Raw genomic sequence first — 27,454 nt, forward strand, 5'->3', positions numbered from 1 at the left:
AGAGAATTCTACACTGCAGGCCTGGCATTTCCTCTATCACAGACAGCTGTGAGAATATTGTGTTATTTCTATCAGGATCCTTTAGGCTAACTGAAATCTAATTCAATGAGCTATTAGCCTGGGACCCTCCCTTCATGATTAGAAGAGGCAAGAGCAGACTTTTCTGAGATCTAATCCATGTCATAAAAGGCTAGAGTCTAGTCACCCTCTTTTCTTTTTCCTTCCTATTCCTGGAGAGGATGGGACAGAGAGGTGAGAGGAGTCAGGATATAAATCATTACCTTGGATTTGGATTCTGTCTTGGGTGTCCCATCTGCCTTATTGTTCATTTTGGTGGCTGGAGTTAACTTGACATCCCCAAGGCCCATCATCTCTGGGCTGGCTGCCATCCCTATAAAAAAGAAAAAAGATCACAAGTCCAGTAAGTTTGACATGAAGATCATTCTAGAAGAAATTCCTGGGTGAGCAAAGGCTTGGACTTACCTGCTGAATTGTTGGCCATGGTCCCACCCATGGGATACGGGGGTCCCTGAGGGTTGATCATGCCAGCCATACTATTAATCCCTTGTCCGTAGGGAGGTCCAGTTCCCATCATGCCCCCCTGATTCATATTGGGGTAGCCTGGTGGCCTGAGGAAGAAGATGGAAAGTGACAGACAAGAGTTAGAGACACTGAGCTTTCAGATTTGGACCTGAGCTAAATAGAGTTTGTGAACTAAGATCATCTAGTAAGGCTTACAAGGAAAAAGTTTATGGGTTTCCTAAACCACAACCATGTACCACTTGACCTAGACATTCCTATCTACTACCTCCCATGAAAGGTTCTAAGATGGTTCAGGCACCAAACAGGAAACCATAGCTCAATTTTAAAGGATACAAACCTTGAAGAAGGGACCCCTACTGTGTCTCTTAAGTACCACCTTCCTCCAGGCACTTCCAGTGTCAAATGTGTTTCCATTTAAGGGCCCTCTTTACGGCAAAAGGCCTAGATTTTACCACTTTGTCATGTCAAATCCCAACCAATCTGGACCCCTCACGGCATAGCACCTAGAGGTGCTTTTTTTTTTTGTTTTTAAGGATTTTTTAATTTATTTATTTGACAGACAGAGATCACAAGTAGGCAGAGAGGGAGGCAGAGAGAGAGGGGGAAGCAGGCTCCCTGCTGAGCAGAGAGCCCAATGTGGGGCTCGATCCCAGGACCCTGGGGTCATGACCTGGGCCAAAGGCAGAGACTTAACCCACTGAGCCACCCAGGTGCCCCCTGGAGGTACTTTCTTGATGTACCTACTGCTCTATGCTTCCATCATTCTGAAGTACTACCAAACCCATCTCTTTACCACTAATTACCCTATTCTACCTTAGTTCATCAGCATTCCAGTAAGACAAGAGTCACTGTAAGAACTGTAGCCACCAACAATGGGGTACACAGACAGAGCCTTCAAAAGCCAATGGAATCATATTCACTGAAGTGAAGAGCCACCAAAGTGAGTGTCCAAGGAAGAATGGATGAATCTTCAAAGTCATTAAACCAAATCACATGAGCTCTCTGCACTTTAGTGCCAGATCCAAACACAAAGAACCACACAGAACAGTAGAGAAATGGCAAACCACAACCCTACTATCCTCTATTTCTCACACTACAGATCCAAGTCATGTGTATCATTAAAATCCCTTGGGAAACAAAAAAAACCAGATTGACAGAAGAAATAGAGAAACTCTGAAAACTTATTTTACTCATCAAAATAAGCTATGCTTTTTTCTTTTTTTTTTTTAAGATTTTATTTATTTATTTGTCAGAGAGAGAGAGAGAGAGAGAGCGAGCACAGGCAGACAGAGTGGCAGAGGGAGAAGCAGGCTCCCTGCGGAGCAAGGAGCCCGATGTGGAACTCGATCCCAGGACGCTGGGATCATGACCCGAGCCGAAGGCAGCCGCTTAACCAACTGAGCCACCCAGGCGTCCCCAAAATAAGCTATGCTTTATAAAGTTCTTTACATATAATGTCTGATCATGTGAAATTTGATATCAACTGAAGATGCTTAAGAATCAGCACTTTTGTTGGTTTTCTTTCCACTGCAAGGAAACCCAGTTTTCTAAAGAGCTCTCAATAAAATACGCATTTACCAATATGGCATGGTTCAGATCCAGAAGCATCTCAACAACCCAAATAATTTTGAATTTATTTCCTTCTTCTGACACCCTCTTCACTTCCTAGGCCTTACCTGTTTTGGATAGAGTTGGCAGCAACATGCATGGCGACAGCAGTTTCTTGAGTTTTCCGGTTCATGCCCCCTGGTGGGGGACACATCCCTGACCCAACCTGAGGTGGCATATTGGCCATGTTAGGGCCATAAGGCCGGTTGCCCATGGAGGGATGACTTATTCTCCCTGGAGGGAGTGTGCCATAAGGTGGGATGCCAGGTTGCCCATGCATCTGACCTCCAGCACCCATAGGGTTCATGCTTCCGGCCATGCCTGCACTGGGGTAGTTAGCATTGGGCAAGGCGTTATAGTTTGGCTGCCTGGGGTAGCCTCCTGGAAAGGAAAGAAGAAGAGAAGATGCAGAGACTGGTTAGTGATTCACTAGCAATTCCTTAATCTTGTTCAGCTCTAAAACTCCACAGATAATAAATGATAGGAATCACTCGCTATTTGATTTGATAAAAGACCAACTTCATTGCAGCCTTCACCTCATTTTTTAAAAAGTGGGGGGTGGAGAGGCAAGGAACACAGAAAGGCAGGCCTCAGTTGTCCTCTCTTCCTAAAGCCAGCACAGCACAGAGCAAGGCTGGCTGGCAGGCAAGAGTGGCTTTGCTGCTACCCAGGCCCCTCACCTCCCAGAACTCCTTCCTTTGTACATAGGTAATCTGCCTTATCTCCCATGCTCTGCATGAGACATTCAGCTTTAGATCTGTCCAGAGCTCATTTTGAGCAAAGATACATTTTATTAGGACTAATTTACTTTAACGGCCATTAAGTGTCTGCCCAGTCTTGGGCAAAACGCCTTCTCCCCATTTTACAGATGAAAGAGAGGCTCAGGGATATTTAGGGACTTTCCCAGGGTGATAGTCCTGCCTTCTTTTAGGGCCTGGCTTTGGTGGATTTAAGGCAAAGGGCAGTCCTATTCTTAAAACCCAGAGAGCAGTGTATGTATACACCTCTGTGTACTCCTGACTGGGTAGCATACTCACCCTGTGGGCCATACTGACTCCCCTGGGGACCGTAGCTCCCCATGGAGTTCTGCTGGTAGGAGCCCATGCCTGTGTGCATCTGTCCACCTGAAGGCTGACGCGGAGATAAGGCCGAGCCGGGCTGAGGGGAACTGTACTGGGGCATCTGGGGGTTCCTCTGCATGTAACCTATTTGTGGGGAGTGTCCATATATTATTACCTCAGTACGATGAGAACAAATGTTCTCCCTTATCATAGGACCTCATCATCTACATTTTCTTTAGCAACTACTTGCACAAAGTCTGTATCTTATTTGCTATATAATTATGTGCTCTTTTAGGCACCCTCCAAAGTGACATAGCCATTAACCAGGGCATGGCAACTGTTTCTACTAAATGCGGGTCTGAAAGACAAACAGCACTGACAACAAAATGGGACAGCATTTAAAGAGTGAAGATTTGATGTCGAGTCTTCAGTATTTGCTGACCAAATTAGATGCCGTGTAGGGAGGAATTCAACAGAACACAAACAATGAAAAACAAGACTGGGGGTAACACAATACTGGAGCCACCAGCAGGCTCAAGCCCATTCTAACTTCACATTTCACTGCTGGGACTGTCCTAAGCTTCCTTGTCAGACAGTCCTCCAAAAACTATTGCACAGGATAACCAAATAGCTCCCTTAAACTTCCGCACCTCCCTGAAAGCCCAGGGTCTTACCTCGATCTTGGGCAATGCTCGATTGGTTCATGGAAGGATGCATTATGCTGTCCGACTGGCCACTGGGTGGCCGAGGTGGCATCTGGTTGCCTGCTCCAAACACAGAAAGAAGCCAATCATGGCTAAGCCTGGAAATTCTAGCTAGGAGGTCATTTCAGAGCTGAAAATGGCTCCTGGAGAGGCTAAATCTCCCAATACCACATACACAGAGGGACCCCACCAAGGGGGTCCCAACTCTCTTCTTCGAATGCTGAAGGGAAACTTCGCAGACATGAACCAGAGATGCTCTTTGTGGCAGGGGAAGGCTGGGGCCCTGCTATCACTGGGGGCCAGTCCCTTTACCCTCTCCCGGAAGTCCAGCACTTGAAGGTACCTGGCACTGCAGCAGGCGAGAGTGGTCCTGAGCGAGACTGAGCAACACTGGCGGGAGAGCCAACAGGGGATGGGGAGGGGCCTCGGATGCCAGGCAGGTGAGGGGAGGTATGAGGAGAGAAAGGAGACTGAGCTGGATTACTCTGCTCTCCTTGGCTGCTGGAAATCCCTGATGTGCTCACTCCAGGGCTCAGAGCTCCTTCTGTCCCCATGGGGAGATCGTCTATTGAACCAGACAGATCCTGAAACACACACAAGGATATGGATTAGCAATGTTAGGCAGAAAGACTCTCCTTTCAACAGTTGTACTACACAATTAATATTTTCCCTAGACAACCAAGAGCAAACACACTGCACAAGTTATATAGTCATGATACTAAAGCTTACAGATGGCAAACTATTCAGAGTCAGATAGAAAATATCTTAGAGACTGAGCCTTTAGTCTTTGTCACAACTATTCAACTCTGCCACCATAGTGCAAAAGCAGTCACAGATAATACATCAAAAAATTCGTGGACTGTGTTCTAATAAAACCTTATTTATAAAAACAAGTAACTAGGGGTGGCTTGGTGGCTCAGTGGGTTAAGCCTCTGCCTTCGGCTCAGGTCATGATCTCAGGGTCCTGAGATCGAGCCCCACATGGGGCTCTCTGCTTAGCAGGGAGCCTGCTTCCCCCTCTCTCTCTGCCTGCCTCTCTGCCTACTTGTGATCTCTCTGTGTCAAATAAATAAAATCTTTAAAAAAAATTTAAAAACGAAACAAGTAACTGGCCCATAAGATGTAGTTTGCTGACCCATGGTCTATCTACCAGAGCAGATCATCCAGCACTTTGATCTTCTTTCTTGTCCCCAACTTCTATAGTCGTAAGAAAGCTGCTCTTTCAGTAAGGCTTTAGTTCTTTCCGATAGGGAAACTTAACAAAATACTACCAGGATGGCACCAGGAGCTAGCTATAGGAGAATGTTAAACAAGTTTGGGCAATGTTCATGGATCCCCTCTCCATCAGATTCTTAAAACCTACATTTACCAAGGACACACTTGCTCCAAGTTACCACATAGTAAACATAAAGGGTAGGACGTGGGAAAGGGATATATTGTATAGGAAAGACAATTCCTTAACTGCCAAGGAGATTTGGAACTATATTCCTAACAACTGGCCCACAACAGGGATGAACAAATGTTTACAACTGAACAAATCAGTTTTCCTCCCAGCTTTTTCAGTGAGAACTTGATGTTTATTGGGAGGCTTTGCTTACCTTGAATTCATCAGTAAAGAGTTCACTCTAGGTCAGTAAACTCCCAAGATTAGCAACCAGGAGCTCAATATGAGAAATGTTCACCACAGGAAATGCACACCCAGCCCCAACCTCATTCTCTAGCAATATCACTGGTTCAACACCACACATTAACTTCAGGCTGGGAACTACTGTAAGCTGAACAAAGGATGAGAGCTTTGGGTAGGCGCTCAGATCTGGGAAACCCTAATGATGAAATAGTTTAAAAAGTTCTCAAAGAACTACACCTGAAGAGAAAGGAGATCCGAAAAGGCCTGAGTTAAGTCCATTCTTATTCCTACAACAAGCTCACCCTAAAAAGATTAGTTCAAGATGACACTCACCCTGGAGTCTGACAATAACACTGAAGGCCAGAGGGTATCTCTTGGGCTCTCCCCCCATGTATCAGGTTGGTATCAGGTTGGTTGGACTTCCTGCAAACCATGTGGTTACTTCACTAAACTGGGAACATTTCTGTTGAGTTCTATGGGAATAAAACTTGCCCTGAAGGCAAGGCAGGCAGGTAAGTATGCATTTGTGCCTGTGTCCAGGTCTCCAGTATTAGCTCAGAAGTCAGAAAATGCTAGCTTTCCTAAAAGAAGCAGACCTAGCACACCATAGCATGCTTTAAATACTCAGAGAGAATTAGTCCCAGCATGGACAAGAAGGCCGTCCTGTAGGTAACACCAGAGGGTGTCTTTCCTTGCAAAGGACTGAAGTACCTGGAGCTCTAAGAAGCCCTGGGTTCATCCCGAGGAGGGAGGATTCCACACTCATGTGGAGGGCTAAGCTATACCAGGGACATCTGGCTTCTGATACAAGGAGAATAAACTCAAAGAGGCAGCAAGAAGACAAGAGAAGCCAGTGGTGTATAGCTTGAAAGCCACTTGTTAGGCCCGGATCAGTAACAGAAACCATAGCTCAATGCTCTCGTTCAGGGACCAGTAGGTTCCCTCAGCATTCCTTCCCTCAGTACTCATTCCTTCCTGGTCTGCCAGCTCCTGGTGATATGAACGACTTGCTTACAGAGAAAAGAAATCAGTGTGTGTTTTTTTGTTTGTTTTTGTTTTTAAAGATTTTATTTATTTATTTGACAGACAGAGATCACAAGCAGGCAGAGAAGCAGGCAGAGGAGGAAGCAGGTTCCCTGCTGAGCAGAGAGCCTGATGCGGGACTCGATCCCAGGACCCTGGGATCATGACCCGAGCTGAAGGCAGAGGCTTTAACCCACTGAGCCACCCAGGTGCCCCAATCAGTGTGTTTTGAAGCAGAATAGGAATCAAAGATCCATCCATAAGAACTTGGCCCTATTCAAATGGCTTTGGAAAATTAAGTGTTTTGAACACCTTTGTTTTTATTTATTTATTTATTTATGAGGGAGGGAGGGAGAGAGGGAGGGGGGAGAGAGAGAGAGAACACGAGCAGGCCCCTCCTTGCACATGTAAGTGTGGGGGGTGGGGGGCGAGGGAGGGGGAAAGAGAATCCTCAAGCAGACTTGCCGTGGAGGGCAGAGCCTCATGCAGGACTCAATCCCAGGACGCTGAGATCAGACCTGAGGCAAAACCAAGAGTCAGATGATCAACTGAGCCACCCAGGCACCCCTGAATATTTCTGTTTCTAATTAAACAAAATAGGAATATTCTCATGGCAAAAACAGTTCAGACAGTATAGGTAAAGCCAAAGTTCCCCTCTGTTCAACTTGGTATACACCCTTGGAAATCTTCCAAGGAACTGAAGAGGGCGGGATGGGGCGTACCCAACAGTCCACCAAGCACTGCTATGGGTCGGGACAGGGCCTATGGACGGCTCCTTCAGCCACACTTCTGTTAAAAACCAGATTCTCCACAGATCCACAAGTGAATGTGCTAGTCCAGCTGAGAGATCCCAGGAGCATGAAGAAAACACTGGTGGCCGCTGGGACTGGGCTCTCAGGACCCTGGGGGTCTCTGCGGCAGCAGCGCGGTGGCCTCCCTCACAGAGGTACTCTGAGGAGCGCTGTCAGTTTTGGTAAAGTGCCCTGAGCTCCTTGGAGAAAAAGTGTTAAATAAACCACTGTCAACAGCAGCCCCACGTGGGCAGGGATGCCTGGGCACAGAGTAATAGTGGGGAAGGAAGCAGCGTTAATCTTCTTATCTCTCTGATTTGGTTGGTTTGAGGCCAATCTCTCAAACTGTCATTTTCAGCAGATGGCAACTGGTCAGCATGAGGGTAGTTGATTTAAAAGTTGGTTTTTTTTTTTTTTTAAGATTTTTTTTTTATTGGGGTGCCTGGGTGGCTCAGTTGTTAAGCATCTGCCTTTGGCTCAGGTCATGATCCTGGGGTCCTGGGATGAGCCCCACATCAGGCTTCCTGGTGGGCAGAAAGCCTACTTCTTCCTCCCTCGCTGTTAATCTGTCTGTCAAATAAATAAATAAATGAAATCTTAAAAAAAGAGAGAGAGATTTTATTTATTTATTGGTGGGGAGAGAGCTAGAAAGAACTAGAGAGAACACAAGCAGGGGGGAGGGGCAGAGGGACAGGGAGAAGCAGGCTCCCCACTGAGCAAGGAGCCTGATGTGGGACTCGAGCCCAGGACCCTGAGATCATGACCTGAGCCAAAGTCAGTCACTTAACCGACTGAGCCACCCAGGCATCTGTGTTTTTTTGTTTTTTGTTTTTTTTAAGAACCAGAATGTTAGCATAGGGACAGGGACAAATCATTTGCCATTTACCATTTGAGCAAGTATAATGTGCCAGGCACTTTATGGAGTTCCTTAATTTTCTACTATTCTTGGAAGCAGGTACTACTACCATTGACATGCTCAAGATGCGCACGCTGATGCTCAGAGGGACTGGGTTACACGCCCAAGTCATCCAACAAGTGAGCATCAGAAACTAGATTTTTTTTTTTTTTTAAAGATTTATTTATTTATTTGTCAGAGAGAGAGAGAGAGAGGAGCGAGAGTGAGCACAAGCAGACAGAGTGGCAGGCAGAGGGAGAAGCAGGCTCCCTGCCGAGCAAGGAGCCCGATGTGGGACTCGATCCCAGGACGCCGGGATCATGACCTGAGCCGAAGGCAGCTGCTTAACCAACTGAGCCACCCAGGCGTCCCCAGAAACTAGATTTTGAACCCAGGTCTGCTGAACCCCAAAGCCTATGTTCTCTCTCCACTATGCTGTGATACTATCTGGACTAAAAAAAAAAAAAAAAATCACACCTTTGAGTTAGGAGACCAAGGCCTGGTTCTTGGTACTTATCAGTTATGGCCTTGGACAAGCTGGCAACAAACTGGGCCTGGTTTTCTCAGTTACACAATAGGGGGACTGGACAAATCTGAGTTTGTGGTAACCCTGGGCCATATGCATGAAACTCCACTGGCACCATATGGTTGGGGCCATATGGAATATGCAGTACCAGCAGTTAACAGCCTGGAATGAGAGATATGACAACACATAAGCAGTGTAAGATGTAAGACATATCGATCAGTCCCAGTAGCTTAATCACAGTAAACGTCTTCATTGGGAAATGGCAGGGCCTGGTGGGGAGGAAGACTCCAAAATAAGTGTCTCCCCTCTATCTACCCGAACAGACACTGCTCTGAACTCCATGTCCTTTTATTACATGGGACACACCTCTGCTTTCTACCCCACAAAAAGCCAGTTTTTCAGGTCTTTTATTCCACAAAAAGCCGGATGTCTGGTTGTTGAGTCAGACCTCAGTGTGCTGAACAAGTCTGACCTTCCACAACAAACCTATCACACAAAGTTCAATCAGCCCAAGCCCCTACTCTCCCTGGCAGGGGCTACTTTTGCATTTCAAAACTCAGGGTGTCTTGGTTCTTCCTAAAAGGCCCACCTAACAGGTATCTTCCAGGAGGTCTATTGAAAGAACTGTAGCAATGCCCCTTAAGAGGAAAGATCTCTTTTCCCAGGTTTGCTCTCTTCCAAGCATAATCCTGCTGAGAGACGGGAGGTGAGGATCAGCCCACTCAGTGCCCTGCCAGCTCCAAGGAAGCAGCAGGGCCAGGGAGAATTTCCTCACGTGTTTCCAACGTGTTTCATGCATTTTATTGCTCATCTACCATGCAGATCAAAAGCGCTGGAGCACGTCCAACTATTTCACACAGAATCTCACACTCCAGGCTGGCTACAGCCCCGAAAGCCTTCGTTTCTTCACTTGAAATACTGCCCAATGTTATTTTGGGATGTGACCTGATAGAGGAAGCCCATAGGGACTCCATGACGATAACCGTTCCAGCTGTGATTGGTTGCCCAGCCCCAGCAAGTGCCAGCATGGGTTTGTCAGGCTCTGCTGACAAACAGAACTCGGCAGCTAACACCTTCTTTTCACACCACAACAAAACCATGCCTGAAATCACACAGTCCATACCTCGTTGGGGGGAGGGAGGTTGGGGGAGGCCTGCTAGTGCTCTCACAGGAAGGGCTGCAAGTTCTAACATGAATTGGCTGCCTCATGAAGTACATTTTCAAGCAGGAAGATACCAGATCAGGGTTAGAGGAAGGGGGTTTAAACAGTCTCCTGACAGAGCCTGAGGATGACATCAGTTCATTCTGCCGAGCAGATTAAATAACATCAACAGGCAGTTCTAAAGAACAGGCTCATGAAAATGCTCAACTCAGGGTTTTCTCGTAAATTTGGATGAGTCCTCGAGAAATGGAGATTTTGTTAACCCCCAGATGGAGTTCTCGTCCTCTTTCAGTTGAGAAGAGCTTCTGCCAAGTTGTGCTGACTACTGGCGGGGAAACCACCCACCAAGAGAACCAGGTAAATCCTACATACATACTTTTTTTTTTTTTTAAGATTATTTATTTATTTATTTGACACAGAGAGAGAGATCACAAGTAGGCAGAGAGGCAGGCAGAGAGAGGGGGAAGCAGGTTCCCCCCTCAGCAGACTGCCTGATGCGGGGCTTGATCCCAGGACTCCAGACCACGACCCAAGCGGAAGGCAGAGGCTCAACCCACTGACCCACCCAGGCGCCTCCCTACATGTATACTTACAGGGTGTGTGTGTGTGTGTGTGTGTGTGTGTGTTGGGAACCTTGCAATTCAGCCATACTCATTTAAATGACTTTTCCTAGAATGAAAGAAGCCCCAAGGCACAGCCTGAGATGACCAATCTGCATCTGCCCTGGCACTTCTCAGGTGCTCTCCAGCCACGCACCTAACAGATCCATGGCCGCAGCAGGAGGCTGCTCCCATGCAGGGGAGTGGGAGGAAATCCTGAAGAACACAGAAAAGGTTGGGAAACCTGACCCTTGAAGAAAGGCAGACAGCACTTCTGTCTGGAAAGGGGAGAAACTTCAAGGAAAAAGGAGTACGGCAAACACAAGGCAAGTAAATTTTGGGGAGACCTGGTTTTTCATAGAGACTTCGTTAAGCAACTTATTTGTCAAGTGTCAGGGGAGACGAGGCTACCTCTACCAAACACTTCTAAGAAATATTCAGTACAATAAAGCTCCATTCGTAGGTTCTCTTTCCCTTAGTCTTTGCTAAATGGAAGAAAGGGTAACCTGACCCCCGCCCAGACTGGCAGGGACTCCAGAGTTACAGAACTCTGATGAGCGGTCACGGCCCGAGAGGTGAGCTGCCATCTCTGTCCAGGGAGCGGGCTAGCTGGTGCTGGTGAAATGGCAAGAACGAATTAATACACAGAATAGGCTGCCTCCTACTACTGGTAGTACTTTCGAGTCAGGGGCTAAGCAGGTGGTTGAGAAGGGGAAAGGAAAGACACAGAAGCTGGCACCATCTTTCTAGCTTAGGACCAAACATCTCCTGCTTGAACTACACCCACTGTGTGGAACAGCAGAAACTGCTCTGGGAAAGAAAGACTAAGAGAACTTGATTTCTTAACTCCTACCCCAAGTTTCCCAAAACATAATACCATACTCCCTCTTCTCCTTTTCAACAATAGGCTATTATTTTGGGGGGATTAATGGGTCACTTCTTCCTGGTACCTTCTGGCTGCCTGATGGGGGATGCACAGTAAAGAAAGGTAGAACTCTTCTGGTCTCCAGAATGCTTTTCAGGGGCCCACCTCCAAGAGGAAATCCCCGAAATCTACACATCAGAATTCATAAATAAAACTCAGGGAGACCAAATCTCTAAATCCAAAGGATGCTGGAAAGAGGAATAAAGGAAGTCTCTTCGTGTCTCCCTCTTGAAGGGAAGCAGAGCGGAACACAAATGTGTCACTCTCATGTGCTTAGCCCTCAGGTACATGGCTGGCTCACATTTAATTCTTACAACCATCTTCTAGATGCAGGTCTCTTCCTTGTTTTACCAAAGCAAGAGCTCAGAAGTTAAATGGTGGCGCCTGAGGACACAGAGCTGTTACACAGAAGAACTCGAGTTCAAACCCACGTTCCTCTGATTCCAGAGCTTGCGTTCCTACTGTAAGGTGGAAGCTTGCCGCTATCAGAAGCGAGGTGCTGTGCTCCGAAGTCTGGCCACAACCTGTGTCTGGACATACTGAGTGACTACAGCCATGGCTCTAACAAGTTAACCTCACTAGGCCTTGCTTGGCTCCTCTACAGAAATAAAGACCAGAACTAGATAATTTAACTCTACTAGACTACAATGCTACATACTCCCCTCTTGCCTAGTCACTTTTCCTATCAAATCGTTCTTCCTTTCTAACCCTTCTTTCATGGTTTATTTCAAATCAGCCCTTTCACTTGCTACACTAAATGGTTTAGTACATTTTCTCACCTCTGGGCCCTTAGAAAGGTACTTAATGTACATGGAGTAGGGGGAAGCGGGGAGTGACTTAGAATCTAGGGAGACCCTCAGGAAGCTAAGTCCCATGTAGGTTGTTATCTGCTGGTATTCCTACTGAATGTGCTCTACCCCTATTATCGGGCACAGGGGTGTGGCCCAGAGAGAGAAGTCAAAACATCCGTGGCCTCTAGATGGCCTCATCTCAGGCAATTTCAAATCCTCACCCAGCCCCGCTGTCACCCTTCCCAACTGCAGGAAAATTAGGCCTTGTTTAGAGGGCCCATTCCCCAAACAAGCTTCAACGCCCTGTCCATAGCTGTGATCCACCAGGTGTGGGGGTAAGGGGAGGCACCAGAACTCTCCTCTAACACAGAAGTGTGGCCCATTTCCCAGTCACTGAAGAGAACTGGATGGGAAGGCCAACTACTTGAAGTCAAGCTACAGGTGCTGTAAGACTAAAATCACTTTTGCCTTGGAGACAAGACAAAGCCTCCACGGTCAGCACAATCTTCCTGGCCCTTCACCCCTCACCCAGGGGTGATGCTCAGAGTCCCTCCAAGGGGCTCCTCCTGGATCCACTGTTGCAGGACTGATGGCACTGTGCTGAATATGCCTGTGAGACCACAGCAGGACCAGGCTAGGTCCTCCTATGTTACTAGAGACCAGAAAAATGCCAGGCACACAAAAGACAACCTGTTTGAGAAGTTATTCAATGAATAATCTACTCAAAAGCATCCTCTGTAGACCCAATCTCTATCAGTCTTCTCTTTTTCCTTTAACCTTGATCCCCCCACCATAATCCCATACCTGAGCTCTAGACCTCCACATGGAGGGAGGGATTCTTGGGTGCTGACATCAAGGGAATGAACTCTCCTGTCTAAAACTGTCAGGTACAAGCCCGAGTAGGCCCTGGCCACTTGGGTAAGAGCAGCTGATTGAACTGCAGTGCGGGGAAGGAATGTCTGGAAAGGAGGCTGTCAGGAGGCGGGGCTCTGTGTCACTGGAGAAATTTCAATCTAATTACAAAAATACAAGAACCCGCTGTTCTAATCCACCTCAGCAAAATCTCTGGAGGTAGGTCTGCCCCTTTGGGTGGGGGCCGAGGGCGTTTCTGAGGTGAGAAAGGGGAGAAGAAAGACTGTGGGGCTGCCTGCACTCCTGCGGTGGGAGCCCCTGCACACAGCAGCTTGGCCACTGCGGCAGCCATTGATTTTCCAGGGGTCGATATTCTGCTCCCACAGATCTGCTCAGCTAGAGGTTTAATCACATTGAGTGCTTCTGCTCAACATCTCCCCTGCACTTCCCCCTCCCCAAACCAATAAAACAAACACCAAACACAAGCAGAGTTGGCAATGGGTAGATGTCTCTGGCCACAGCTGGCCTCCAACCTCAGAAAATCCTAAATACCAGCTCCGAGGGAGCCAAAGCTACATGTGCAGTCCACACGAAGCTGCAGGGACAGACCCACAGGTGCCAGAGAACCTTTTAACCCTTGGAACAACACTCTCATACAGATCCTTCTACGAATTCCGAGATTTTACATTAAAAACTCCCAGTTTCCCAACTCCTGAAAAAAATAGATCCTAGAACTCCCCACAGTGTAGCAATCAGTTGAAACCTTGTTTTCCAATTTTGTCACAGTCCCCACCAGGCCTGTAAAATACCATGTTACCGATCTGACCAGCCTTGGACACACACCCCCTCCTCTGCAAAGGCTTCTCACTTGGGTCAGGAGAGAATGTCTTATCTAGTCAGAAACCACCTCTTGGCCAAAAACGTACAGTGTTTTAAAGGTCACTAGCTAACTCAAATCTGGGGGGGAAAAAAAAACAACCAAAAAAAAAAAACAAAAAAAACCCTGAAACTGGGTCAGAGCTGGGCCTGAGTTAGAGCAGTCAAGAACAGTGCATATTTATGGAAAGGGGCTGTTCTAATCCCAGCAGGAAACAAGCACTGTAAAGCTTGAGAAAGCAAAGAAGTTAGGAACTCCCTACTTTCCCCAAGTTAAGCATTTCCTGTTAGGAAAGTCAACCACATAGACCTTGTTCCATCAAGATCATCAGCTGAAATCCTAGAACTTGATCGAGGAAGGCAAGGGGAGGGGTCGAGGAAAGGGAAGAGGAAAGAAACACAGAAAAGAAGGCAGAGTTCTAGATACGAGAAGTGTAAGGGAGAGGGAATGTGTGGCCTCAGGCTTCCACCTCACCTAGCTGCCCCTCAGCAACCAGAAAGCAAGCAAGGATATGACGTGCGTAACTAGTGAAGGCAAGGTTGGCACTGTGCTGAGCACAGCTTAGACCAAGGTCCAGGGAGCTCAATGGCCTTCTGGGTTTGGTATTTAAATCCCTAAATATGTATTTGCCAGTGGTCCTCCCTACCACGACCTACTGGTCTAGATAAAATCCAAAGGTTTGGGGGAAGGTATGCAACAAACAAATCTGAGAGTAGAGACTAAATAGCATCTTAAGCCAGAACAGACAACCATCAACCCCAAAGGCCTTAAAACCAGAAGAACAACTCTGAACATAGGGAAAGACACAGTAAAGTTCTAAAAGCAGATGAGGGGAAAATGACCAAATATTCTTGATAATAGTTCCTCTGAATACTGATTGATTCAGTTTATTTGGAACTTGATTTTTCTCCTACCTTCCCCCGAATGTCAGGAAATTACCTTCTCTTATCTCCGTAAACAATATTTAATATTCCTCCCACATCAAAGCTGGCCTTAAAGGGACAGGTTTGCCGACTTTCAGCTTGAGCCTTCAACTCTTAGTTTCCACTTTCAACAAGGCATGGCTTCTTAGCTTCCTTGGGAAAGGTCAAATGGGAAGCAAGCTAGGCGATTGAAGGTGAGCTCCGCCCAATGGCAATCAGAGACTATGTCACAATACCAGCCAATTCCGTGCTGACACCAAGTGGGGAAGATGGAAGAGCTTCGGGCTGTGGAAGTGGATGCCGCAAGAGAACAAGCCCAAGTCCCCAAAGACTGAATGCCAAATATCTTAAAAACATGGAAAAAAGACAACAGAACTAGCTCTATGCTTAATTTATCAGGTATGTTAACAAAGCTCCATACCCCGAGGTCCTCCCCTCTGCACCCAGTTTGGTGGAACAGTTTCTCGCTCTGGTGCAGGCGGGCCCTAGTGGTTCTGAAGGACAGCATATGTAGGAGGGCGTGGTTTATTTCTTGTTCAAAAAGCCCAAACACCCCTTTAGCCCTCAGGACAGATGAGACACAGCTTGGCAATCACACATCTGGGAGGCCCCGTTTTTTGATTTTGTTGGGTCTTTTTGGAGAAGGACAATGGCAGAAGCTGGGGCATGCACTTCACTGAGGTAATCTCCCAAAGAGCTCTGCAGAAGGTTTTAAAGCACCAATGGGGTGCTCCTGGGTGGCTTGGTTGGTTAAGTGTCTGCCTTCAGCTCAGGTCGTGATCCCCGGGTCCCTGGGATTGAGTTGCACATCGGACTCCCTGCTCATCGAGGAGTCAGCTTCTCCCTCCCCTCTTCTCCTGCTCGCTCGCTCTCTCTCAAATAAATAAAATCTTAAAAAGAAAAGAAAAAAAAAGGCACCAATAGGAGAGAAAGGGAAGTGGGGTGGGGGGGTGGAAGAAAGCCATGATCACCAAGGCAACGGAGTTCATCCATATGCTGACTCAGGAATTGCAGGAAATTCTGGTTTTTGAGGTTTCTTCCTTCCAAAGTATTTCCTACATCTTCCTGGAGAGTAGACCTAAACCCAGAAACTATAGTATCACTACCTTTGCCTAAAAATCTCAGCCCCACATCTCTATATACCTCCTCCTCCTCTCCAAAGCGAGTATGGCATTCTTCTTTCTCATAAAGGAGCTTTTCCCTGATCCTTTATAGGAGTTGGTCCTAATAGTAAAAGCACTGGACTGGAAGTCCAGAAATGGAATGTTTTCATTTACTGAATGACCTTGGGCAAGTCCTTTACCCTTTCTGGGCCTTAGGTTCCTCATCTGTAAGGTTAGGGAGTAAGAGGAAGGGGTGTCATGTTTGTGTTAGTGTAGTGAACTTTCTGTGGACCAGCTCATGCTGTCTCCATTCTACTCTTTTTATTTTTTTTTAAAGATTTTATTTATTTATTTGATAGGGAGAGAGATCACAAGTAGGCAGAGAGGCAGGCAGAGAAAGAGGGGGAAGAAGGCTCCCCGCTGAGCAGAGAGCCCAATGTGGGGGCTCGATCCCAGTACCCTGAGATCATGACCTGGGCTGAAGGCAGAGGCTTTTTTTTTTTTTTTTTTAAGATTTTATTTATTTATTTGACAGACAGAGATCACAAGTAGGCAGAAAGGCAGGCAGAGAGAGAGAAGGGAAACAGGCTCCATGCTAAGCAGAGAGCCGTATGCGGGGCTTGATCCCAGGACTCTGGGATCACGACCCCAGCCGAAGGCAGAGGCTTTAACCCACTGAGCCCCCCAGGCGCCCCCATTCTACTCTTTTCTTAATTGTAGGGGTTTAAAAGCTAAAAACCATGTTTCCCAAAATCCCTTGTGAATGGGTTTAGATATAATTCAGGTTCTACTAATTAGGAGCAAACTCAAGATTAGATCAAAGTATGGCAGAGACCGTATTTCTGTCTCCTTCACTTGTTTCTGCAACAGCATTCTGGCTTCCTCTTTCAGTAAACTGGGTGCTGGTTCTGGTGGCAGCAGCTGCTCCTTCTTGACTCTAGCTTACGCATCCCTGACAGCAGATGTAGAGCAATTAATATAATATGATAGTGGTTTAAAGGTAGGAGTTTCCCGGGTGAGTGAAAACTAGTTTTAGGTCCTGCTCCTGAAGGACAAGCCTAGAGCATGCTCCCTCAATCTTTCCAGCAATTCTGTAAGCCCAAATCCCTATACTAAATCCCTCTCTATTCAACATACCTAGGCCTACGGTTCACTGTAGAAACCACTCTTATCTGACGCGGGATTATCAGATGATCCCAAAAGAATAGTTGTGAAGGAAGAAAGGAGAACAGAGTTATTCACAAGGCATATTCTCTGCCAAGACAGCATCTTCTTGGGAAAAACGGGCAAGACGGAGGAGTTTTAGAACTTTAAAATACATTTGTCCAGAACAAGCTCCTTTACTTCTTCCCTTTTTTACAACCTCCCTGTACTTTCTCCCTCCCACTCTAACGCCAGAGTGGGGGTGGGGGGCTGCTGAGCTGCTCTCACGGGACAGAAGGCTGAGTCAGCACATGCTTTCTTTCCATCGCTATATTCTCTGCAAGCTTTTACTCTGCTGAGGATAGCACTACCTGCTCAACCCCGCGTAAGTGTTCTCCAGACTTTGGGAGGTCTGGGCTAGACGGGGTACCAAGTATCTTCTGCAGCGGCGAGAAACACGTTTATAAGCTCCAGGTGATAAAGCAGCAGTCCTGACAACCCCGCGCAGCTGGGGAGTGAAGACAGGTTTAACTGTCAAAGATCCCAGCTCGTCTTCTTAGAGCAATTTCTGGTCTAAGCAACGAGCCACCGGCTTCCTGTAGCAGGGCTGGGGACAACCTGAAGAACAAAGTCGAATCCAAGGGGTATGGTTTTCTTGGTGGGAAGGAGGTGCTTCCTGCCAGCCCTCAGAAGGGCAAACTCACCCCAGGGGCCATCACACCAGAAGTGAGGCTCAGTTCATTTTCAGACTGAAGTTGTTCCGAAGAAAACAAAAGGTTCTAGCAAGAGGAATCTGTGTGAGACACACAGGCAGGAAGCAGAGCTGAGCCACCAGTGACTAGAATAGAAACAGGAAATGGGCCCAGGAACAAGCATACAGTAGTGCGGGGCGAGCCGCACAGGCTCCAGCAGGCACCAGGCAGTATCAGGGCCCGGCAGCGTGACTAAGATGGAGAAGCGGATTGGCCAGCCCTGCCCGAGAACCAGCCGGAGAACCAGCGTTTGAGAGAAGGGACGGCTACTTGCACAAAGCACACGCTGCTCTGAGCAGTCTGGGCAGATCTGACAGAGGGGGTGGGGATTTCCTTTCTGAGACTTTTTGAGAGCACCTGGGCTACAATTCAAGGGGAACAAGCACAGATACACAGTCAGATATAAAGAAAACAGGTCACCAACCTCAGAAAGGCCCAGGTTCTCTGAGTACCAAAATTGCCAGTGGCATTTTTGTTATTAGCCCCTTGAAAATAAGCCATCAAAAAAGCCTAGGCAAAAACTGTTGGCCTGTTTCCTTTTACCATGAAATGTGACAAAAGGCTACACAGTGTAAAGTTTAAATCCTTCGAGCATTTCAATTTTTTAAGCCTTCAGAGGATTTCTGTCACTTCCCCCAGTAAACCTAAACAAGAAGCAGGCCGCCAAGCTTAGGTGGGCAGCAAGAACCTGGACTGCTCAGCACAGGTTTCCCGAGTAGCCAGCTGCCTGGCCCAGGTGTTGGATGTGGACCCAATGCCCATGCAGAGGCGTCCGCATGATGCCAGGCCAACAGGAAGAAACTGGGGGAGTCCCAGAGAAAGTATTTCAGCTGGGTTTTGAAGCCGAAGCAGGAGTTTTGCCGGACATTAACAGAGCGGGAAGGTGGATGGGCAGACATCTCAGTACGAAGACAATGGCAGGAAGGACTGGGCGCTGTGAGGAGCTTGAGGCACGCCAGAGTGGCTGGAGATGAGGCTGCACAGGTCTGCTGGGAGCTGCAGGTGGCCCCACAAAGGGGTCTGGGCTGCAGGCATGGGGAACCAGGGCCCCCTAAAGCACCACAAAACAAGTGGTGGTGGTCTCCCCCTCCTATGCCCCCCACTCAGAGTGTTTAAATGTTACTAGACAGTCAGTAAAACTCATTGTATTCCAAAGTCCCCAGCTTGATATTCATCTGAAAATTTTACTCTCCGTTCTCAGGGTCTAACTCCTTGCTTCTAAACCATTAGACAAATGAATCACCTGGGGATCTTGTTAACACTGCTGGATTCAATGAAGCAGGGTGGGACCTGAAAACCTGTGTTTTGGTTTTTTTTTTTTTTAAAGATTTTATTTATTTAATAGAGAGAGAGACAGTGAGAGAGGGAACACAAACAGGGGGAGTGGGAGAGGGATAAGCAGGCTTCTTGCCAAGCAGGGAGATTGACGCAGGGCTCGATCCCAGGACTCTGGGATCACGACCTGAGCACAAGGCAGATGCCCAAGTCTGAGCCACTCAGGTGCCCCAGAACCTGCATTTCTAAGACAATTCCCAGGTGACGTCTGTGCTGCTAGATAATGGACCACATTTTTTCAGTAACAAGGCTTTACCTGATCAGCATTAGCCTTAATCAGGACACTGTGCTCTAAGAAGAAAGGCACAGAATAGGACTTGCTCCTGTCCAACTCAGGGGGAACCAAACTCTAGTCAGCTTTCCACTTTTTGAGGGGATTCCCTAGTTGGTTAGTTCCTCTAGCAGACCTGCCCTATCGACTTGGACATGATCCCTCTCCCACCCTTCCCTGTACCACAGCTGCCCTTTTCACAACTCATCTGTGCCTCCCTGACAAGGAGGCCTGAGAAAACAAAAGTGAAATGGAAATCCTTTCAGGACAAGTCTGGTAAATATTAAACAGCAAAGGGGTTGAGGCTTTTGGCTAAACTTGAATAGAGGATCAGATTGTGTTTCTTCTGCTGGGTGGGATGCTATGGAAATATTTCATCTGAAATATCAAGAGATAGAGAGCTGGATTCAAATCCTGATTCTGACCCTTAGTTTCTTCTAATATAAAAAAGGAGTGGTTACTCAGTACATTTGAATTCCCGCTCTTCTAGGAGGACTGGTGGTACCTGTAAGCTCCCTTCCTGGCCTTACTCCTGCCCTCTTAAGATTTGGATTCTACAGGAACAACATAGTTCCTCCCATTTCCTCTTTCCAGATCACTGTAACCCAAGCTCTCTGGGTATGAGAACACCACAGTAGTAAAACATGAGTGCTAATAGCTACAGTTTTATTAAGTGAAATCTAAAGATGGCCTTGGAAATGCAAGTGATTTAAAAGAAAAAAACAAAAAACTACATATAATTTAATAGAGATTAAAAATCCTAATCCTATTCTCCACCTCATTCCCAGCATCAGTAACTTCCACGCCTACCTCACTAGAAGAAACAAGTATGATCCAGCCCTTCAACGGCAGCCTCTCAGACTTTTCCAGTCAAGGGTACAGTGTCCTTTGTGAGCTAACCCAGTGAGTGCCCTTGATTCCTTTCTTTCACAACTCCTGAAAGATAAGTCTGTTTATACCCTCCTAATACTCTGCCAGCATCTTCACCCTTCAATCCACCTGCCTTATACACATGCGGGTCTTCAGATGAAGCAGAGGAATGCGGGCTGATTCAGCTGCCCCTTCCTTTCAATGCCTTTCGAGAATTCTCTTTACCTTTATGCTTTTCCCTTGTTCATTTCCTTTCCTCCAGCCCTCAGACATCAGGTCCTCTCCATACGTAAAAAGGAACCCCATAATGGGCTTCCTGACAAATCCAACTTTATATTCTCTGAACTATAAATGTGATATGGACCATCCCCCCCCTACCCTGGGCTTCCATAAATAGACACAACTCTTCCTGGTCCTCCTCCAAGCTGACCAGCTATCTGCTGGGCGCTCCTACCTGGTGACCACAGACACTGTCCAGGACTCCTACTGGCTCCTCCCTCCATAAGCCAGGGCCTCGGAGGCCTCCTTCATTCCGCGGGTTAACGATGAATCACTCCACAGACTGCTCTATGCTGACTTGACACAGACTCAGCTCTTAACCCAAGGTGCAGTCTCCTGTCTCCAACTAGCCGCTAAGCATTTGTTTTTAAACATTCCACTACATGGAACTTAGCTGTTCCCCAAAATGAGTTTTCCTATTAACCTTTCTATTTCTGTCAATGAGATCTCTTTCTCCCCACCCCCCTTCAAGATCATTACATTTTTCTACCCGTTTTCTCCCAGTTCTACAGAATCCTTCCTGCATAGCTCAGAACCAGGATTAGCTGGCTATGCAAACGGGACAGAGGGGGCACAATTCCACACCTCTCACCAGAATTATTTCAACAGTTTAACTTCTCCCCTCACTTCCAGACTCTCCCCTTTTCAAACCACATTATACATGAATGGATTATTTTTTGTAACATTAATTTTATGTTACTGGACAGCCTATCTGCAGGACTCTAAGATCAAATTCAAATGGCTTACTTGGCCCACCAGGGCCCTAACCCCTGTAATCTAGCTTTCCCTCCTGCTACTCCCTATCCTCTAGAAGCCTGATCCTGACCAGTCCCCCAGTATCATCTATACTATACCTCACCTCCACCTGGCCTCTGCTCAGGCTATACTTTTCCTTCCCAACCACCCAAGTATGTCCATATCTAGGTCATTCTAAAACTTCTGCCATGTTTTTCCTCAACTGTTTAGACATAAATGATCATTGTCTTCCCCAAACTAGGAAAGCACCCATTGTAACATTCAGGCATACATTCTTCTGTTTTACTATATAAACAAAGAAGAATACTTGAGGGAAGCAACAAAGTGATATTCAAATCACAGGCTACCTCAGAAATCATCAAAGTCTAACCCTTGTCTAATGCCTGTCTGCCTTCCATAGATTATCACAGCAAACAGTGTACTAGCTTTCACTGGAGGGATGGGAAACTTTTTAAAAAATATTTTATTTATTTATTTGACAGGGATCACAAGTAGGCAGAGAGACAGGCAGAGAGAGAGAAGGAAGCAGCTCCCCGTGGAGCTCCCCCATGGAGCAGAGAGCCCGATGTGGGGCTCAATCCCAGGACTCTGGGATCATGACCTGAGCCAAAGGCAGAGGCTTTAACCCACTGAGCCACCCAGGTGTCCCCACCCCCAGTTTTGTTTTGTTTTTTTAAATATCCTTATCCTCCAGATCACAAAAGAACTTGTGTCACACTTGGGCTTAAACCCATAGGCAACAGGTAGCCAGGTTTTTAAAGCAGTAATGTTCACTCGCCAGAATTTTTTTTAAAGATCTATTTATTTATTTGAGAATTAGAGAAAGAGAGAGAGAGAGAGATAAGCAGACTCCCCACCGAGTGGGGAACCTGACAACGATGCAGGGCTCAATCCCAGATCCCTGAGATCATGACCTGACCCAAAACCAAGAGTCAGACATTTACCCGACTGGGTCACCCAGGTGCCCCTGGATTTGATTTTTTAAGATGAGTACTCTGGTGATTATGGTGAGGACAGACCTGGAAGGAAAAGGAATAAAACAGCCAGGGGCAAGACACTAGGTGGGAGGTAACAGGGTCCTTTAAAAAAAAAAAAAAAAAAAAAAAGGGCAATGGGTAGGACAGGGGGAACCAGATTCAAAAACCATTTCTGAGGTAGACTGTGATTTGGTGACCAACTTCTGGAAGGAATCCAGTGAGTGCCACACAGAGAACCCCCAGGGTGGTACTGCAGTCAAAGGCTGCCCTACCCAGGAACAGACTGCACTGGGGCCATGGCTGCAGGCAGTTTGTTTCGCCCAAGTCTCTTTTCTTTCTACCATTTTCAAGCCACGGCCTTCCCTCCAGATCACCAAGAGTTACACTACAGTTTAAGTCACCACTGTTATTCAGTTACCACTGTGGCTCCCTAGTCTTGTGATTTTTTTCTTCCCTTGTTAAAGGACTACTACTACCTAAACCCACTGTTATTCAAATATGGTTTCTGGAACTTTAGCACCATGTAAGAGCTTGCTAGAAATGCAAATTCTTACTCCCACCTACTGAACTGGAATCTCTCTGGGTAGAGGTCAGTAATCTGTGTTTTAATTAATCTCCAGATGATTCTCACTGCATGCTGAAGTTTGGAGAAGCACTGATCTAGTTAACCTTTCCAGATCTGGGCTTTCAATCCTGTATCTATTTTCCACCACTGAATGGAAACTCTATCCCAAGTATACTTTCAGACTATAATGTAAATTTACAAATGTGCCCCAGTAAGAAGAAAATTGGGAAGCATTCATTATTCTAGGGAAACCACATACACTTGAGTGAATCATTTAAACAGAACCTTTTAAAGATGCAACTCCAAGTCATTCCCTGAAATGATTATAATCAAAAGTCAGATACTAATTTTCAGATGAGACCCTTAAAGATTTTGCCCCAAACTAAAGGAAATTAAAGACTTAATGAAACACCTAGAGGTTTGCTTACCTATCCCTTACAAACCTTCTTACCATAAGGTGAAGTAGTAGCTATTTTACAAGATAAACGACAAACCCTAACCTCACTCCTTCCTAAAACCACTGTCAGGAGGCACAAATAAATTAATTTGTCCTCTAAAATGGAGTTTAGGCCTTCCCATAAAGGCTGTGATACTTGCCTTTCCCTCGCAGTGAAAACAACAATCTTACAATATGGTCAAGCTGTCCCCTGTCAGACGTACACTTTCTGAATGAACGACGTAATACATATTGTTCAGGTTCATTCGTTCCCAGAATTGGCGCCTACTTTATGCCAGGGACTATGATGGCCATGAGCAAGACAGAGACCGTCAGCCCTCACTGAGCTTGTGTCAAGTAAGTAATTGAAATTACACTTGAGATAAATACTGACAAAAAAACACGGGTGTTAAGACAGCCTATTTTAGCAAAGGAACCTGACACAGTTTGGATTAGTGGATCTCTACAAGGGCTACAAATCAGAATCACCAGGGACAGCTGGTCAACTGCTGTCAACCCCAAACAAGTCAGAACTCTGTGAACCCCAGCCACTGGTTTTTAAAGATCATTCACTCCCCAGATAATTCTAACACGTAGCCAAGGTAGAGAACCACTGGTCTGGGGCATCATGTGATAGATGTTAGGGGCACACAGGCCAGTAACACAGTGCCTGCTCTTCAGAAGCTTACCATCAAGTGACAGAGACCCAAGTGTCGAAGTATCAGCAAATTGCTCTGGTGATGTAAAGCAAAGAAACCTCAGATACAGGATAGTGTTTCTCCTGGTATAAGGATGGGGAAGTGATCCCAGAGGGCCATATAAGGTGCTTTTTTACCTATATTAGCAAGGTTTGATTTTTTAATATTTTATTTTTCTTTATTTGACAAAGAGAGACACAGCAAGAGAGGGAACACAAGCTGGGGGAGTGGGAGAGGGAGAAGCAGGCTCCCTGCTGAGCAAGGAGCCCGATGTGGGGCTCGAGCCCAGGACCCTGAGATCATGATCTGAGCTGAAGGCAGATGCTTAACGACTCAGCCACCCAGGCATCCCGCAAGGTTTGATTTCTAAAGGTGGGTCCTCAGGCCCTGAATCATTCTTTTTACTTTTTAAATTTTTTTAAAAATAAATAAATATTTATTTTTTCAAATATTTTTCAAATATTTATTTGACAGAGAGATCACAAGCAGACAGAGAAGCAGGCAGAGAGAGAGAGAGGGGTTAGCAGGTTCCCCGCTGAGCAGAGAGCCGATGCAGGGCTCGATCCCAGGACACTGAGATTATAACCCAAGCCGAAGGCAGAGGCTTAACCCACTGAGCCACCCAGGTGGCACCCCTCTTTGTACCTTTTAATATATCTTAAATATTGCAGTTTTTTTTGTTTTTTAAATAAAAACTGACTTTAAGTCAGTGAGGGCATCATCGAAGTTATTTAAGCTGAGTTTTGACATTTGATTAGGAAGGAGTTTTCTGAAGAAATAATCTTGAAGATGTAGCCTGAAATATGACTAGAGGAGTTAGGAGGAAATATGTCTTAGGCAAAGGGAAGGGTCTGTGCAGAGGCCTGGAAGCAGAATAAAGCATGGAGCCTTACAAAACTGAGACAAAGTCAATAACAAGGTAAAGGGCAAAACGGGATGAAGTACAGGTTCTCAAAGTGCCATCCCTGGCCTACAGCATCAGCAGCATCAGCAGCATCAAGGAATTTGTTACAAATGCAAAGTCTCAGGCCTCATTCCAGACCTAAATCAGAAGCAGGGGGCAGCCTACCTTATATTAAGGATTTTGGATTTTATTCTAAGATTAATGAAAAACAATTGAGAGATTTTAAACAGAGGGACAACATAATCAGGATAATAACAGCTAAATGGTTTGGCATTAACAGCAGAGCAAAAACTCCTCAAAATCTAATTTTTGTAATAATCAGGATCAGAAACCATAATGAGTCTTTACATCAAGGGTCACAATCATAAAGCCTTTAGGGCTATGTGGTAAGGTGAATGAGCAAAGAGGAGGACGTGGAGAACTGGAGAGGCTGCCCTCCAGTGAGCCCAGCTTCCGTTCCGGAGCCAAACACCAAGAGGCACCTCACAAACACCCGCTGAGAGAAGGAGCACAGCGGCAAACCTCAGGATCCCTTGACACAACTGCTTCGGGAAAGAGTGGGCCCCTTCTAGGGAATCCCGACTTCTCCTTTCTTCAAATGTGACCGTTTCCCAGCCTGGCTAGGCAAATCTGGCATCAAACCAAAATTTCAAAGAATAACCACCTTTTGTTTCTTAGTCCAAATAGGAGAGGGATAAAAAGCAATTCAACAAACAAGATGCCAATAACCCAGCCAACTCACCTCCCACATAGAGCTTCTACCACAGAGCAAATGACCCATTTGGATGAATCTACAGGAGAAGCCTGAGCTTGGGAAGGCTCCTTGTGATAGGCTGCCCAGGAACAATCCTCCCCTGGGCCCACGAAGCTGCCCGTGCCCTCACTTCGGCAGGTCGAATCAGAAGCTCTGGATGTGATGGTACAAGGCTCTCAACCCTGCTTGTACGCTAGGCTTCTCAGGACTGAAAAATGACACAGTTCCGCTGGAAGAGTACCAGGAGCAAGCAAAAACTTTCTGACGGGGAGCGACTTAAAGTACTGGCAAAAATCCACTGATTCGGTTTCTTGCCACAGTAGCACCTCACTCAGATTCGGTCGGCTACAGACCACAGATGAGGAGGGAGTAGGTACACACTTCTGACTGAATCAGGTTAAAAAACACATTCCAGTGAGGTCTGGGATGCAGAAAAGGACTGCAACAGTCCTTAATGAAAAGGGAACAAAGAGGGATTCCCTTATCCAGACACATCCTCACCTCATCCTCACTTTCTCAATTGAGAAAGTCCGCAGTCTCAGGGGGCCCATGTGACAGTGGCTACGCCCGTGGCCCCGGATGCCTGCACAATGGGTACCGAGGGAATCCGGAGACCTTGCCCCACGCAGGTTATGGCTCAGAGATCTTCAGGGGAAGCCAGGGGAGGCTTCGTGATGAAGAGTTCCTGCCTCCTACTTACTCCTTAAAGATCCAGAGACCATTTTCTCCCAAGTCAGAATAAATGAAGAGCTAGGCTTCAAATCAGAGTAGAATCAAAATTTCTAAAGACATTTTTTTTATCTAGACACGTGTGGCTGAATTTCTATTTACTAACCAAAGCAGGATTTGTAATGGACGGTTTGTCTACCAATGGTCTTACTAGATTTTAGAGCAGCCCATTTTATTCCCGTGCCCAGCAGATTAATTTTCAGAACCTGTGTGACTGGCCCGCACATAGTACCAGAGCTAAGACGAGGGGTAAGTGTTTCCAGAACCAGTCTATTTTAACTAGTTGGTGCAGTCTCTCACGTATCAAGTAGAGTCCCTATGTCCTCTGAGATGATAATGAGAATCTCTGACATTCAGGGAGTGCCCACAATGCATGAGCACTCTACTTTAACCTATCTCATGTTAGTAACCACTCCATGATAGGATCATTTTACAGATGCAAAAATGAAGGCAGGAGAAGGTTAAGTGACTTGCCCAAGGGTACAGTGTTAGTGGCTGAGTCAAAATGCAGACCAAGGGGCTCTGGCTCTAGAGCCCAAGCTCTTCATTAGCAGACTGTACTGCCTTTCTCAGGATACAATCAGTTCATCCATAAACAGCAATCAAGCATCTGGGCACCAAGCACTCTACTAGACAAAAGCACCTATTCACACAAAATAACCAGAAAAACTGCTTTTACTCAGCCCATGCTCAAAGGGACCATCCAAGCTGAATGCACCCCAGCTCGTACTTCCTAGCTAACTACTAAGACAAAAACCTAAAAATTAAACCCTCAAAAATAAGGTCAAAACAACCCTGAAACCTCTTGACAGAGAGTGAACAGTGCTTCCAATATCTTCATCTTCTCTGTCCCTTACCTGGTTCATCCCTCAGGGCCCAAGATTTTAAAAAAATAAAACAAAACACAGAACAAGAAAACTCTAAATAGAGATCATCAAACCTATTCCCCAGGCAGCCAGCCAAAACAGATATTCC

At 46.4% G+C, this 27,454-nt stretch overlaps 1 protein-coding gene across 2 annotated transcripts in view; it reads right to left on the bottom strand.

Annotated features, from left to right (window-relative positions):
• ARID1A (AT-rich interaction domain 1A) overlaps nt 1-27,454 on the bottom strand; it is a 69,152-nt gene that overhangs the window by 12,286 nt on the left and 29,412 nt on the right. For both annotated transcript variants that reach the window (XM_080801135.1, XM_080801134.1), the window contains exons 5-10: nt 4,260-4,500; nt 3,887-3,976; nt 3,189-3,356; nt 2,220-2,532; nt 484-629; nt 282-391 (exon numbers count right to left, since the gene is read on the bottom strand). In XM_080801135.1, coding sequence (XP_080657261.1) covers nt 282-391; nt 484-629; nt 2,220-2,532; nt 3,189-3,356; nt 3,887-3,976; nt 4,260-4,500 — 1,068 coding nt within the window. The remainder of the gene's footprint in view (nt 1-281; nt 392-483; nt 630-2,219; nt 2,533-3,188; nt 3,357-3,886; nt 3,977-4,259; nt 4,501-27,454) is intronic.

Source organism: Martes martes, assembly GCF_963455335.1.
Source record: "Martes martes genome assembly, chromosome: 4".
Taxonomy (NCBI): Eukaryota; Metazoa; Chordata; class Mammalia; order Carnivora; family Mustelidae; genus Martes; species Martes martes.